Source organism: Xyrauchen texanus, chromosome 7 (genome assembly GCF_025860055.1).
Source record: "Xyrauchen texanus isolate HMW12.3.18 chromosome 7, RBS_HiC_50CHRs, whole genome shotgun sequence".
NCBI lineage: Eukaryota > Metazoa > Chordata > Actinopteri > Cypriniformes > Catostomidae > Xyrauchen > Xyrauchen texanus.
Genome location: NC_068282.1, coordinates 27,449,337 through 27,465,868, shown reverse-complemented (window position 1 = coordinate 27,465,868; position 16,532 = coordinate 27,449,337). Strand labels below are relative to the sequence as shown.

General features: G+C 37.7%; 1 protein-coding gene across 1 annotated transcript in view; it reads left to right on the top strand.

Annotated features, from left to right (window-relative positions):
• Positions 1 to 16,532, top strand: part of kif1aa (kinesin family member 1Aa) — a 134,020-nt gene that overhangs the window by 110,020 nt on the left and 7,468 nt on the right. Inside the window, exons 38-45 of the mRNA XM_052130720.1 lie at positions 10,740 to 10,854; positions 11,074 to 11,207; positions 11,302 to 11,363; positions 13,313 to 13,458; positions 13,573 to 13,770; positions 13,994 to 14,065; positions 14,654 to 14,778; positions 15,192 to 15,320. Of these exons, the coding sequence (XP_051986680.1) occupies positions 10,740 to 10,854; positions 11,074 to 11,207; positions 11,302 to 11,363; positions 13,313 to 13,458; positions 13,573 to 13,770; positions 13,994 to 14,065; positions 14,654 to 14,778; positions 15,192 to 15,320 (981 nt within the window). The remainder of the gene's footprint in view (positions 1 to 10,739; positions 10,855 to 11,073; positions 11,208 to 11,301; positions 11,364 to 13,312; positions 13,459 to 13,572; positions 13,771 to 13,993; positions 14,066 to 14,653; positions 14,779 to 15,191; positions 15,321 to 16,532) is intronic.

Here is a 16,532-nt window from a genome sequence, read left to right as displayed (position 1 = left end):
CATTGAAGAAAATACACTGCATAATGGCTTAAAAAATAGTCCCACTTTTGGAGTGGTCCAGCCAGAGCCCAGACCTTGACCCAGTAGAGATGCTAGGAATGACCTCAAGAGAGCATTCACACCAGACATCCTGAGAATATGGCTGAGCTGAAGCAGTTCTGAACATTGTGCATGTCTAATCCGCAGCAATCCGGCAGAAAAGCTTAGTTGAAGATATTACTGCCAAATGAGGATCGATCAGTTATTAAATCCAAGGGTTCACTTAATTTTTCCACAGTGCTGTTAATGTTTAATGGGATGTGTGTTGTTAGTTTAAGCACATTGTGTTTGTCTATACTTGTGACTTTAATGAAGATGAGATCAAATTTTTTGACCAATTAATGCAGAAAACCAGCTAATTTCAAAAGGTTCACATATTTTTTCTTGCCACTGTATCTAATAGTTATCGCTATAAATAAACATGGGATTTGTGCCTCTAATGCTTTAAAAAAAGTAATGGGACACAAAAGTATACTGTATTCATGGAAAGTGCCTTCTAGATACATACTTAAAATGTCTCAATACAACCAATCTCTCAGAACACCTCTTCCTCAACTGTAGGGTCAGGTTCTGTGGTTGTTAAGTTTAATAATTGCAGAGAACCTCTTGCATGACTTAACTGAAGAGCTTTGGGAGAAGATGCTTCAAATGCTTACTAACAGACTAATCCATGCAGCTGCTTTTTATCTGCTTTTTTGTGGTTACATTTTTATTGATTCATGCAATAAACAAAGAAAAACAAAACATATATACACAGAACCAACATTTTAACCCCTAACACTAGCTTAACACCCCTCTTAAACCTGACCCCACACTGACCCCCAATAAACATTCCTGTGGTCACAGATGAGTATGTACACACAAAAAACATATATATATATATATATATATATATATATATATATATATATATATATATATATATATATATAAAATCACAGATTTATAACTATACTTCTCTCTCCACTGCCCCTCCCCGAGAGCCCTCCAAGAATGCCAAATAGTTGCCCTGTTTCCCAACAAACGCATCCATGTTCCCCAGTTTTCTAGATGATGCTTCCTCGAAAGCCACCTCCCTCCTCATCTCTGTGGAGCTCCAGCCAAATTCCATCCCCTTAAAACGACTTGTCTGGTGATCATAGCACTGGTTAGAAACCAATATTTTTGTTTATTCCCAATATTGATGACCGCACCATCGCCTAAATTACAGAGCCTGGGGCAAAATAAAATTTGAGTGCCCAATACGTCACACACAAAACTCTGAACCTTCAAAAAAAATTATTGGATCTTAACACACCACCAAAAACATGTTCTGATTGGCATCGCCAACTGGTGAGTGCATCTTTAAAACTAAGCCTACACAATCTAGAGAGGGTCCAATAGAATCGATGTAAAATCTTGAATTGCATAAGGCACACCTGTGCATCTCTAGATGCAGACTTGATGTTTTTTAGCATCCTAGCCCACACTCCCTCCTCCAATACCAAATTGAAATCTTTCTCCCATAATCTCTTGAGAGAAGTTGAACTTTCTTATTGTGTTTGCTAATGGTTCCAGGGAAAGACAGAACAATAATGGTGAAAGAGGGCATCCCTGCCGGGTCCCCAATCCAGAATAAAATAATCTGAAATTTATAAATTAGTTGTACCACCGCTACCAAGTGTCTATAAAGTAACTTAATCCAACCAAAAGTATTCCTGAACCTGTACATTTCCAAAATCATAAAAAGATTATCCCACTCTACCATATCAAATGCCTTTTCAGCATCAAGTGAGATGGCAGCGATCGGAGTCTGATCATTCGCCACTGACCACATGATATTTATGAAATGCCTAATGTTATCAGAAGAGCTATGGCCCCCCACTTGATCTATATGTATAAGAGATGTCATAACTTTACTTAATTTGTTAGCCAGAATTTTTCACAATATTATAATGTCTAGCTAGATCAGGGAGATTGGATGGTAACTCTTACACTCTCTTGGATCTTTGTCCTTTTTAATAATCAGACTGATCCAGCCTTGCGTCATGGTTCGCGGAAGCTTTCTATTTTTTAATGATTCCTTATAAACTTCTAGCAAAAGTGCAGCCAATTCTGTAGCATAAGATCTAAAAAACAAAAAAATCGCCAAGCTCCTCCAAGGTTAACTCAGAATCAAGATAATTTTTTTGCTTAGCCATAATTTTAGGAAGTTCTAATGGTTCCACAAAGTTCCGAATATCCTCATCAGTAGATGAAGACGTGGAACTATAGTGATCAAGATTCTTAAAATCTTTATTAATACCAATGGCTAAAGGAAATATTTCACCACTAGCAGATTTCACTAAGGGAATGGTAGAAAAAGACTCTCTACTTTATTTATCTAGCCATAGGTTTTCCTGTCTTGTCCCCCGACTCAAAGTATGACTTGCCCTGATTAGCCAAAACTCCACCTTCTCAGTGCTACAGTGTTGCTCTAGGGGGCTTACACACTTTTGTTTAACTATGATAAAGGACTGAGTCTATCAAAAGATTAAAGTCTCCTCCCAGTATTATATCATCAGTGGTGCCAGCAACATCCCTTCAAGATCTATAAAAAAACCTGTTCATCAACGTTAGGTGCGTAAAAAGACTTTGCCCCTGAATTTCAGCTAAAACAATGACTCTTTCTAATTTATCTTTAATCTGTTTGAGACATTTGAATTTGATGCTTAATTATCAGTATAATGACTCCCATGCTCTTACTTGAGCCAGCAATAAATTCTTTATTGCTGTCCACCCCATATCTTCCCAAATTTTCAACTTCCTGCGGGGAAAGATGCGTTTCTTGAAGAAACACTATATCATATTTCTTACGCTAAAAAATAACCTTCCTTCTTTTTATGGGGTGCCCCAACCCATTCACATTCTATGTGGAGAGAGGCACTCCGCTCATATTAACATTTTAGAAAAAATTGATTGTTTGTCAAAAACAAAATTATGAAGACCACATTCCAACATTTGTGCAACAATCAATCCCTGAACCTCCTCCAAAACCAAACAAACTGAAAAAAGAAAAACATGCGCATTAACCCCGCGCATGACAGTGCCAACTAGCATCCTTCCCTCTAAACTCAAACAGTCCATGCACACCTACGAGAGCTCCCACAACAACTTTGCCATTGGATTGCTCAATTCATGTGTTTCTAGAAAATTTTTGTGAGACAACAGATAATCTATAAAACAAACTCCAGCCAATAGGTGGAATAAACACAAAGAACATGTAAATTCATCCACATAACTGTCCCGAAGGTGTGTTATTCCACAAAACAAACTCCAGCCGCTAGGCAGAACAAGCACCAAAAAAAAAAAAAACGACACACACACACACAAAGGGGCTCTCGGATTCTCGGACAGTCAAATGAATGTTCATTAAGCCGGCCCATTCGGCTGCTACATGAGTGCTACAAATGAACTATTCACCCCAATGTCTTGCAAGAAATACTCCACAAAACAGACTTCAGCCAATAGGAGGCATAAGCACAAAAAAACTTGCAGATTCATCCACTAAATGGTCCAAAACGAGTGTTACTTCACAAAAAACTGTAGCTATTAGGCAGAACCAACACAAAAAGAAAAAGTGCTCAGTTCCTCGAACAGTCAAGTGAATGTTCAGTGAGTCGGTCCATTCGGCTACAACGTGAGTACCACAAAATAACTTACTCACTCCATTGACTTTATGAAGGATATCACTTGCTGTGGACACGTAAATGTTTTGCAGCCATCCTTAGCATCTATTCTCAATTTGGCCAGGAACATCAGTGCAAAAGCAAACTTCACTTGATGTAAAAGTTTCTTACATTCCTTGAATTGATCACGTTACTCTCTTGTCGAATTCTCAAAGTCTGGGAACAAGAAAATGCTGTGGTTCTTCCAAAAAAGCCTTCCTTTACTCTTCGCCTCATGCGATGCGATCTTTATCGGATGATCTCAGAAATTTGGCCAGAATTGATCAGGGCCTGTCTCCCTCAGCGGATTGCCGAGCCAGAACCCTGTGAGCTTTCTCGATTTCCAGCTTATGGCCTGTTATGTCAAACAAATTCGGAAAAGGCCTGTCCAGGAATTCCAACGATTCGGACGTTGTTCCACCAGTTACTGTTATCCAAGTCCTCCAATTTCTTCAAGATGCGCTCCAAATCCACCTTGGTCGCCAGCGGATTAGCAGATAATTCCCCCTCCGATGACTCCAGACAATCAATTTGTTTCTTGACATCCCACACTCTTGTGACCACATCGAAATTGTGAATTTTGTCTCTATGGCAGTGATCGATCAACGTATTACAGCAAGATCTTCCATATCAGCATTGCCGACATGTTCAACAATTCTGCAAACTTTTCCGACCAAATCCCTGTCTCGAGGCCTCTGAAGGGGTGTCAGCTTGAGCACTTAAGTGTCTTTTAATGTCTCCAGAGCCCGAGGTTTTTGAATTCTTAGTCTTAGAAAAGTTATAGAACACAGTGTAATGAATCTCACCGGTTTATATCATTAAAAGTGTTAAAACTAGCAAAGTGCTCAGAGCTCGCATGGTGTCACGTCTGTCCCCCTTTTTTCTGCATTAAGAAACTAAAAAGTGTCATTCCCATCCCAGTGCACACAAGACAAAATGTGGTTTTATCAGCCTCAATGAAGGAGGTCACAAAGTCAAAGGAAGAATTAAAATCAGTGAACCAAAAAAACTGATCTGGGAAAAAATATTTAATCAATGCAGTATTTTCAGACAGACAGGAAATTGAAAGAAAGTTCTCTAGTTCACCTCCTTGCTGGTTGTGCAAGTCTTCTCATCTGATGCTGGTCTGCATTTGTGTACATTCCTCATCTATTCATTCTATTCACTATGTCTGTCCCTCACCATGTCACTCAAACTCAACTAATTACTGCTCACTGATTCACACAGTGGATAGAGTGCTTGACATCTCTGCTGATCACCATCACACAGCTGTGATTTGCATGCAAATCTTTAATCAGATGGATTTTATTGTGCTATATGAAGTATGTTTTCATCTAAAAGGAATAGTTCAGCCAAAATTAAAACTTGATTCATTTACTCAACCATATGCTGTTCCAAACCCATATGTCTTTCTTTCATGGGACACAGAGGGAAATATTAGGCAGAATGTTAGCTTCCAAGGTCAGCAGACACTATTCATTTTCATTGCATGGAGATGGACTGAAAAAGATGCAGTGAAAGTGAATGGTCACTAACATTCATCCTAACATCATCTTTCGTGTTTCCACAGAATAAAGAAAGCAAAAAGGGTTTGGATTAAATCTTTTGGGTGAATTACTTTATCCCTTTAAAGCAATGCGAACTTTATAAACCATTATAAGGTAACTTATTCTTTGTCTTTACTTATAATATTCATCATTAACAAACCATCATCATGAAAGTTATTGTAATCAAGAGGCCACATTTTTCATGCACACAAGCAGCCTAACAAAGCATTTTGTCATAGCATACATTGCAAACGTGAAACGCTTTAAATGAAAACATCAGATAAAGTCCTAATACCTCATATTTTAGATTAGTTTTAGACTCAATAGCGTTCATCCACCTGCATGCCACTGATGTAAAAATATCACTAAATAAATTACCTTTTTGAAACTCAATTTTCAAGCAGTTGTGACCTCCGCTCCTGTGATTTAACCACAATGCTTTACTAGATAATACACACTACCCATAAAACCATGTATCAAAGCTTGATATATGCATCAATGCAAAGGAACAAGGAAAAAGATGTGATAGGAGAATTGTGCAGAGGCCTTGACAGCTGTGTGTGCCACATTATACCCTAAAAATACAAACTTCATTACAAACTTCGGCTGCAGTGATAAACTAGTCTCTGCAGTACAGATACAGCTATCTGGGCCTCAACATAAACTTTTCTCTACAACCTTAGAAATTCTGAGAAATTTCTCTAGTTCACTAACAGAATGTTGTGTTGTGTTTTCCAGACAGTTTCTTGATTCGGACATGCCTAGGTATATTACTTTCAAATCCCTCACCTCTCATTTTATCAGACACAAACAGAATGTGTATTTTTTCATCCTTTTATTCTCATGCGCTTCTGTCCACCATCATTGTTTGCATCATTTGGTCTCATGTTTGTCATCTTTCTGCTTTCCTGTTGGTTTGTTTATTTATTTCCGTCCTATTTCTAGAAATCTGAGAGAAATTTGCTCCCATGGAAATGCTTTTGTGTGTGAAGCCTCTGTTATGTATTGTATGTTTTGTGTAGGATATTTTGCAGCACATCTAGGTGACTCTGGATTGCATGGCTTGGCTTGGCTTTGTATGGGCTGCGTTTTGGCTGTATTATTCACAGGAGGTGTGGTAGAGATTTTAAAGGTATAGTTTGTCCAAATATGAAAATTCAATCATCATTTACTCACACTGATGTTGTTCCAAACCTGTATTATATATTTTATTCTTCTGTGGACTATAAAAGGAGATGTTCGGCATAATGATAGCCTCTTAGGTCACCAATCACCGTTCACTTTCATTGTATGCAGATGGAATGGAAAGATGCAATGAAAGTGAATGGTGACTAAGGGTAACATCTTTTGCCTGTCCACGGAAGAAAGTAAGTAAAATGGGTTTGGAACAAGACTATTGGAAGGGCACTAATACCCTAATAAAAATAACTGGAATCATAATCAATTACTCTTGCTACTATATTGACATTTTCCTGCGGTTTTATCTTTCTTAAAAGTAGTGAGTCATTCTTACCTCCCACAGTCCCATATATATTTACAACTCTTGCTCAGCAAATTCTTAACAAATTGAGATGACATCTCTTAATTAAAAATTTATGGTTTCATTTAAACTGTTCCAAAACCAGATGAATTTCCAACACGAATGTCAAAGCAACACTGTAAAACACAACTTTGCCTGTGTGGGGTGATCAGTGTGGGCCAGACCACACACCATGAGATCTGAGTTGTTAGTGGAAGGGAGGGCTTGTCCTGCTAACCTCAATATTAATCATCTCTCAACTCTGAGCAAAATTAGTATTTTATCAGTCCACTGAGATTTTAAGATCTTATAAGAAATATGTGTTTAGTTTAAGTTTATTAGCACTTAGCCGCAGCTGGCATTCTCTGCTCATGGTTAGACAGGTTTTTTATTTTACCACTAGGGAGCAGTGTCAATCAAATTTCTTTAAATGTTTCCTGAATGGCAGTCTTTCTTGTGCTGCCTGAATCCTAAGAGTAAACAAGGGTTGCTTGTCTTACAGACTGTAATTACCATATCAGGACAACTTTAATCTCTGGAATTAGCTGCTTGTTTGTAAACATAAGGGTGGTGTTGCCACAGAGGGGTATGAGAGAATTGTTTTGATCTGAATCGGTTCTCATCTTGTTCTGCCAAGACTGTTCGGTTAGCTGGGGCAGTGGTAGATCTCACTGAGAATTTTATTTCTCAAACCTATAATTCAAACCTGGGGGGACCTACATTGTTTTTCATGTATGTTTGATCTATAGGTGCTGCTTCAAACCTCAATTTCATACTTCAAAAGTAAAAAAATAACAGTGCTTAAAAATAAATGAGACACTTTGGACCCTGAAAAAACTTTCAAATTAAAAACAGTCATGTGCAAGTAATGGTTCAGGCAGGCCTGAGCAATAAGAAAGCTTCCCTTGACTCCAAGCATTTCATATAATGTTTTAGCACACACTTGTCACCTTGGCAACAGCAATGTAAGCAGTGTCCGCACCCCAACACCCTTCAATGTAGTTCCGAACATCCCAAGGGCAGGAATTTGCAGAGGAGTGTGGAACACGTTAAGAACAATGCTGTGGTGTCCCTCCCAACCATATTGTTACGGGAATAAGATTTAATTTCCAACAGCCTGACTGACAGAGTGCAACAGCTTTCCAATCCATTCAACCATTACCTCAGTGGTAGCATGCATTCTGTCTTACCCCTTTGCTTTAAGTAAGTCTAAAAAATCTTATTTAGGCCCTCAATGGAAGCAGAACCAATTTAGAAAGAAATGTCTCCCTGCATGTTTTGCCAAGAACATGACTTATAGGTTGGATTGGCTGATAGAAGAAAATGAAGAGAAAGAAATGTTGAAAAGGAAGGTACAACAACAGGAAATCAATTTTATCGCGTAAGTGGGAGGTGGAAGTTCTCCACACAATCCCTCAGCTAGCTTTGTATGCCGAGCTTGATAAATGTGGTTGTTTATATGTGTATGAACAATGGCGTCAGAAATGGTATGATTGGGTGTTCTCTAAATCTAAGCCTGCGTGTGAACTTTATGGAAGGGTGTTCATTTGCTTTTGTCTGAGGTTCTCAAAACTTGCTGGAAACAGCTGAAAAATTATTATGTTTGTGGTTGTGTTTGGAACTGGTTAAGCTGGTTGACCAGCTAAACTACCAGCTGGAGGTGACTTGGCTGGGTAGGTAGACTATCTTGGTCAAGGTATTTGGTGGATTTTCAAGTAGTGTATGTATTTGTGAGAGTGTGTGCAGGGGTAGCAAACTAAACACATCAGGGGGACATCATAATCCCCTTTTCCACCATAGGACTGAAAGGATCTGAGCACGGTTAGAAATAGTTCCAGTAGCATTTCCTCTTGAGCACAGTTCAATGCAGTTAGATTACAAACCATTCCTGCATTTCTCAGCAAGGTTAGTGGTAACACTTTACAATAAATTTTTATTTTTTAACATTAGATAACTACATTATGATTGGTATGAACTTAACTATGATTGGTCACTTGCTCAGTCAGTCAATTCTAATCTTGATCTCGCAGCCCTAAAGTGAAAAGTGAAACCATAACCATGGCAACGAACCCAGATCAGTATGGAACTGCATGGTTCTGCAACGAGAACCACTTGGCCTGATGGTGAAAGCGGCTATAATTTTCTATGACTAAGCACACAGACACCACAGCAGTTCACATTCTTTTATTACGGGGGCTGCACAGAATTATTCTGCGCCACTGACAATATTTTTCTATTCAATTCCAATAAATTCGACCCAAATTACATACAGTATATTGTGAATAGGCAGTTTTTCAGTAATATATTTTTTTGTGTGGTTTGACTGCTTGAATAAAGCCTAGGCTAAAATTTGTATAATAAAATCTCCCTTTCTAATCTTTCAGTTTTCCACAATTGCATCGTTGTTTTCATACACCAACATACAAGTTAATTGATGTCACATTGTCCATTCTTGAAAAAGGGCAAAAACCTTCATAGATAACTTTTGTCTGAACACTGATTCACTGTTAGAATTACTGTTTTGGACTGCCTCGTCAATGCCACACCGCACTGACGCACTGTATGTGCATTACCTGTGCTTTGTCCTACCGGTGTGACACAATGTGGCGTGGCACTTTTCGTCCAGTGTGTGACCCTCTTAAGAGTGTGTTAAGGACCTTATTCAATTAAGTGGAATTGGATAGACCTTCTTCTACATGATCATGACTTCAAAGCGACCAACAAGACTTATAGGCCTTGTTGTTTTATTTTCTCTTCTCTTTCTCTCTCTCTCTCTCTCTCTCTCTCTCTCTCTCTCTCTTCAAATCTCACACTTTCAGTGTTCTATTTCTCTCCCTTTTCCTTTATGCACGTCTGAATGACAACCTCGAGGCTACCCATTGGGTCATCCAAGTGCATTCACTTTAACACTCAACATCTAAAGCACACAAGATCCATCTATCACTGGCCTCAGAAATGCTCGGCCCCTCTCATAGATTCAGGCATGTAGAGATTTAAGACCCTTACCAGGCTGAGAGCCAGAAATATAAGTTGATCCAGTGTGTGATAATTTCATCTAGTTATGACCTGTAGTTATCAGTGTAAGGGAGGGAAGGATGGAGGTTCAGCAGGGTGATCATAACAAATTAATTCACAAGAATTCACAAAATAGCAGCCCATGCTATTTTCATTCAGTATTTTTTCATGAAATTGGCATAGATTCAGGAGGAAATAATTATGTTCTATTGTTGGAGCTTCGCGGTGAACGGAACATGAGATCATAACAGGGAGAATTAAGCTGATGCGAGATACATTATATAGTCTCTTGTTGAAATTAAATTGCATTATGCTCAACTGATAAACAGATACTGCAGTTTACCTGTCTCACCTACTATATGATCTTTGATCTGACCTTTCCACCTAAAGCATTTCCTTGGGGATTGATCCTAGGTACAATTGTCCCTGTGTAACTTTCTCCCTCTTCTAGTCCTTCTAGTTTTTCATCCATCATCCTTTAATTTTCACCTTTGTCATTTTTGTCTATTGTCATTGTCATTGTATTATATTGTCGTCATTCTATGCATCGTTGGTAGTGGTATTCATATGAAGTGCTGATGTTAAAGTGTTTTGTTGCATGTATTAATATGGTCTAAGTCTTGTCTTTTATATTGTCACTGTTTTATTTAAATACTGTAGTGTCCTTAAATTGGCACTGTAAAATAATGTATTGATGCATTGATATCACCCTTAAAAAACAATAAAACAAACATTATATTGCTCCAAGTGCCTTGCACCCACCAAACTGATATTGTACTGTTTGTTTTATCATAGTTAATGCACTTAATATTATCTTTTAATATCCATGTAATTGTATCATATGTAGGAGAACAGGTCAATTCATCTAATTTTATAATCTTCATATAAAATTATGTCTTTAAGGCTATTTTCTACCCTTAATATACTCTATAGGACATTCTACCGTTTTGAGGCTGCTTGGGATTCATCCATGCACAACTCTTTGCTGCTAAACCGTGTCACTCCTTATGGAGAGAAAATCTACATCACTCTGTCTGCTTACCTTGAGGTAATCAAGGCCATTCTGTCATTTTAAATGGGGGGGTTCACTCATTTATGGGAGTTGCTGGCCTATATTGTATAGGTTCAGCCCAGTGCACATGCAAAAGAATGTTAATAAACCTTGTGGCACTGTAGATATTGCTTGTTCTTCCGCAAGCCAGGGGTTATTCATAGCTATTGAAAAATTATTTCAATTAAAAAGCTTACAATGTTTTTCTTTTCCCAGATGGAGAATTGCACACAGCCGACAGTGATAACCAAAGACCTATGCATGGTGTTCTACTCTCGAGATGCCAAGCTTGCAGCATCTCGATCCATCAAGAACCTCTTCAGCAGTGGCAGTTTGAGGCCATCTGAAGGGTAAGGCTGCTCCAAATTACAAGTCATGTCTTGTAACAGCATTTTAAGATATGTTGCCATAACAATGTTTTCTATTGTTTGTTCTGATGTTTAGGAACCGTGTAACTGGTGTGTATGAGCTCAGTCTGTGTCACCTGGCTGATGCAGGGAGCCCAGGTATGACACCCTTTCCTCAGATGTCTGCTTTCCAGAGTTTATGGATACTGAGCAATTTAAGGGAGAACTTGGTTAATTCATGTGTTTTTAATAATCTGATATTTATCCAATCATTAAAAAAGACCAAGTGCGACTCGGCCAAGTGTAAATGCATCTGATTGTTCTGGCCACGTACATACATTTTACTCCTCTTAAACAGAACTATTTCAGAATACATCACGTTTGGGAGCCACAAGTTTTTGTACCACAATCGACAAAGTGCCTCCTCTTTGTAGTTTTTCTGACCCACATCAAGTGCAGCAATATTTCGCTTCCCAGGCATAAGCATCATCACGGAAGTCACGGTTTTCTTTGCTCTAAAATATTTAATGACCTAGATATTGTGTAGTCTTGTCTAATGTGTAAACTCTCAATCCATAGTAATGTCTGATTTGTTAGTGAATCATTCTTTTTAGTCATTTATTTTCAATCAGTTAGTTCACAAAACGATTTAAATTATTCATTACTAAATTGGAATTAAATTGGTTGTTAAAAATCTGTATCCAGTAGGCTTAGGATCTATGCCTTTTTACACATCATTAATAAGAATATTTCCCAGACGATTATTGAGATATATATATATATATTTTATTTTTTTTTTCAAAATATAAATAGGGCTACACATTGCACAATAGTCTTAGTTATTTCAAATGTTTTATAACTATATATTTTCTATAAAAGTACATACACGGTGTGGGGTCATTATCTCCGGAGGCTACAAAAATCTGCAGCACCACAGAGCGTAACTTGCATAGTTTTCCATTAAATTTCACCCAAATCATTATCAAAGCACAAAGATTATTTACTCTAGCCATCAGTGGATGATATATTGTTTATATGTATCTTTTATACAGCCTGAGAACTACATTTGTAAATCACGTCTACAAGTAAAACAAATACCTTGTTGGCTGCTTGTCATGAAAAGAGGTGCTTGAGTTTACGAAAGTAATTATGAGCTTAAATCCAATATAGCATAGCCTCGTGAAGCATCTGCTCATCCGTAGTCCATCGGGAACGAACAAATCGTTTTGTTTTTTCTCATTTCCGCTAAAGGCAGTGATGTGTTTTCGCACCTTATTATATTGTTATTACCTGTTAACAATGAGTTTATTATACATCAAATAACCTCCGATTTGAATTTTAAACCTACATCAAGATTGTTTATTACATGAAATTATGGAATCAATTATCAATTGTGCATCATAAACAAAATATTAATGCAACAGCACTTACACAGCCTACACAATGTATTTTCAGTTACAATTATGTCTATTTGTTGTTTGACAGCTTGAATGAAACCTCTTCAAAGACACATACAGAAAAATTGCATAATTTCCAATTGTTCGGTTTGTGCAGTTAAACCAGTTTCATACACTAACCTGCAAACTCATGAACATCACTTTCATTCTTGAAGAACTACAAAAACCTTTGTAACTTTTGCGTGTATGCATCCTGTGCAAGGAAGTCTAAAATACCCATCCTTTGTTGATACCTGTGCCTTGCGACCTGCTTCAGTAAATGTTATATCACCCCCTTGTGGTCTTTCAATGCTATTACATCAGACATTCCACAGAAGCCCAACTGAGTGAATTGGGAAGCACGCAAATTCAAAATCGAAATTAAATCTAAGCTCATTTTAATATATTTATGCCTAAAAAATATATTGATGAAAAAACATATTGATTGCTGATCATTAATCAACATATGGATATTTTATGACATGCCTAGTATCCATTAATCACAAACACCTGGAAAGGTAATGGAAAAGTAATGGAAATGTATTGTAACCATGCACATAGCACAAGAATACTAGATCAGATTTGTAAATTAAATGTGCATACCCAATCTTTACGCATTAATTGAAAGTGTAAATAGGCCCTTGATATTAAAAGCTGCTGTTGAATGTGTAGGAATGCAAAGAAGGCGCAGGAGGGTGCTGGACACGTCAGTGGCGTATGTGCGAGGGGAGGAGAACCTGGCTGGCTGGAGGCCCCGCAGTGACAGCCTCATCCTGGACCATCAGTGGGAGCTGGAGAAGCTGAGCCTCCTGCAGGAGGTGAGGACATCCATTCATTTTATTTGGAGTGGAACAGTAAATGTGAAAAGATTGAACTGTATTACTGGCTGTTCTGGTTAGGATCTAACAACTTATTTCCTTTTGCGGTGTTAGGTGGAGAAAACTAGGCACTACCTCCTCCTTAGGGAGAAGCTGGAGTCCACCCTGCTGCTGGGCCAGGAGTTGCTGCTGTCCTGCGGGAGTGAAGATCTAACCGAGTCTTCTCCCCCCTCCACCCACCTGGGCCTGGGTCACAGCCCTGGCCCCGGCCATGACACTTCCAATGAGAGGCAGAGAGAGCTGGCTGCCAAGGTGAATCAATGACTATCCTAAGGCAAACCAAGAGGGGGATATTTTTTACCAAGAACTCAGGGAATTTTCTTTTACAGCCTTGTTATTTCTTGATTAATTGCAACCAGCCACTGCATTCTCTACCTATTATTATGATTTCCTGTAATATGATTAAATAGTTAATGTACAGGGATCATTTTAGTTATAGTAAATATAACACCCTTCTTTCTGTTTGTTCCACCAGTGTCTGCGTTTGCTTAACCACACATTTAACAGGGACTACATCCATGTGTGTGTTAGCGCCAGCGAGAGCAAGGTTAAGATGTTATTAAGAATATTTTGCACCAAAATCAAATTTTCCTGTTTTACCTCCTGTTTGCAAATATCACTACATATTCATTACACAATGACACTAGACATTTTATAGAGGTCAGACCATGGAGAATACAAATAATTCAAAAGAGTAATTACAAAATATTCACTGAAAAACATTGGAATATATATAAAGTTCTGACTAGTCCAGCAGAGAGAGTTTGTGAGAGTTTAAAACAAAACAAAATTGATAATTTAGTCTTATCAGAACTCCTTGTTCCAGAGTGTGTGCATGTGTGTCCACAAGTATAGTAAAACCTGAAATCATTTTTATTTTGGGGAACAGCCAATGGTCCCAATGTGAGAAAAATGGCTTAAAAAAAACTAAATCTAAATAATGTTTCGATTAAATGTAAAAATGCACTAAGGTTTGTGTGAGGGTTAGGTTTAGTTGTAGAGTTAGGGGATAAAAAATGTCATTAGCTCAATATAAAAACAAAAGTCAATAGAAAGTCTTCATCATAAAAGAAAAATAAGTGTGTGTGTGTTGTGATTGCTGTGTTTAGTAACTGGTTTCTATTTTATGTTGTAGTTGAGTGAGATGTCAGTGACTCTCCTGAAAGACTCTGCCTCAGTCTGTGATCAAAGCACTCTCACACCTTCTTCCACATGCCCCTCTCTCGTGGAGGGACGCTATGGCAGCAACACTGAACTCAGGTCAGTACTTACCGACTGCTGTCTCTAAACAGGATGTTTATAGCACAGGATGATTTTGCATAAAAGTGTAACACAGTGGCTCTATTAACATTCCTCCCACAATCCAAATATATGCAGGTCAAGTGAATTGGAGACTCTAAAATTGTCCTGTAGGTTTAAGTGAGAGTGTGAAATGTGTTTGTCTGTTTGTTAACCCTGAGATGGACTGGCCACCAGTTTACGGTGTTTCCCTGCCTTTGGCACAAGGATAGGCCAAACAGCTGGGATAGGCTCCAGCACTCCCTACATAGGACAAGCGGCTATAGAAAATGGATGGATGGATCTTTACATACAGTTTTTACATTCATGGTTTTAAGTTTGGCTGCCAAATATTTTGTATTAAAAATCAATATTGTGATTACTGATGTGTATAGACCCCCACCGCCTCGATCCCGCGCTGTCAGCCCAAACCCTTACTCTGAAACAGAGGGCAAGAAGTCTCCACCAGAGTCCAGACCAAGGACACGCACTTTTGTGCCAGACATTCAGGAAATCCGTGTCAGGTGAACAATAATAACAAATAAAACATCCCTCTTAAATACTGCTAAGTACATAAATGTGTAATGTTAATGTATTTTAAAAGTATTTTACTTGCCTAGACAAATTATCAAATGCATGACAATTTATTATGCTTAATTTGTTACGAAGATTGAATAGCGCATTCAAAGCAATGTTTTTATTCTAAAAATTTACAGAGCTTGGGTAATTAGTCTGTATATGAAATGCATTATCTGATATTTAATGAATGTTAATCAAGATTTTCTATATTTTACCAATTTACATTTGCATATTTGGAAGTTGACTCCAACCCAGTGTTAAAATTGTCAATGAAATCACTGACAAAAATAGTTTTCTTTGTTATTATTCTGTCAACAATAATGAATATGAGACAAAAAAAGAAGCATTATGATAATAATTATGATGATTATTAAAACATACTGTTGATGAAAAGATGACGAGAAAAAAAAACTATACTGCAAGATATTAACATTGCAAGAAATAGCAAAATATAAACAGAAAATGAAATGTCTAGAGAATCTAGATTTTACTACTTATTCTGCGTGAGTTAAATGTGCTGAACATCGGCAAAATTAACCTCTTTAAAATTTGTTAATTACCTCACTCAAACACATCCTAATTCTACACGAGATTAATCACTATCAGGGTCATTTTTGAGCATATACAGCAACAAGAAATCCTACTTGGAACCCCCAACCCCGCCCCCGGATCCAGGCCCACCCGTGAATTGCAGTTACATTCTCCCTCCCCTCACGGGGCACAAGGGGGCCTTAGTCATACTTACAGCTTTTAGTATATTTAATAATATATTTTATATAATTTATAAATATATATACAAACGACCTTGCTTTGTGGTGGCAGCTTATACTGCTTTTAGATAGAAATGGCTCTGATCACTGTATCCACAACATGTATGTAATATTGCAACTTACATCTACACAGACAATGAAGCCAATGGACAGGTGTACTTGAACTAAGTTACGCACTAGACATAATATGCTTGATTTGCCTTGTGTAACGTGTGTTGAATACACTGTGTCTGTAAAATAAAAAAAAAGGTTACACTCAATAAAATATCCTAAACTGGATAAACACGGAAAATTAATGTGTCTATAAATCATGAATAATTCAGAAGCTAACTTATAAAGAGTAGTTAATACTACAGTATATTCATATATTATTTCAGGAGCTCAAGT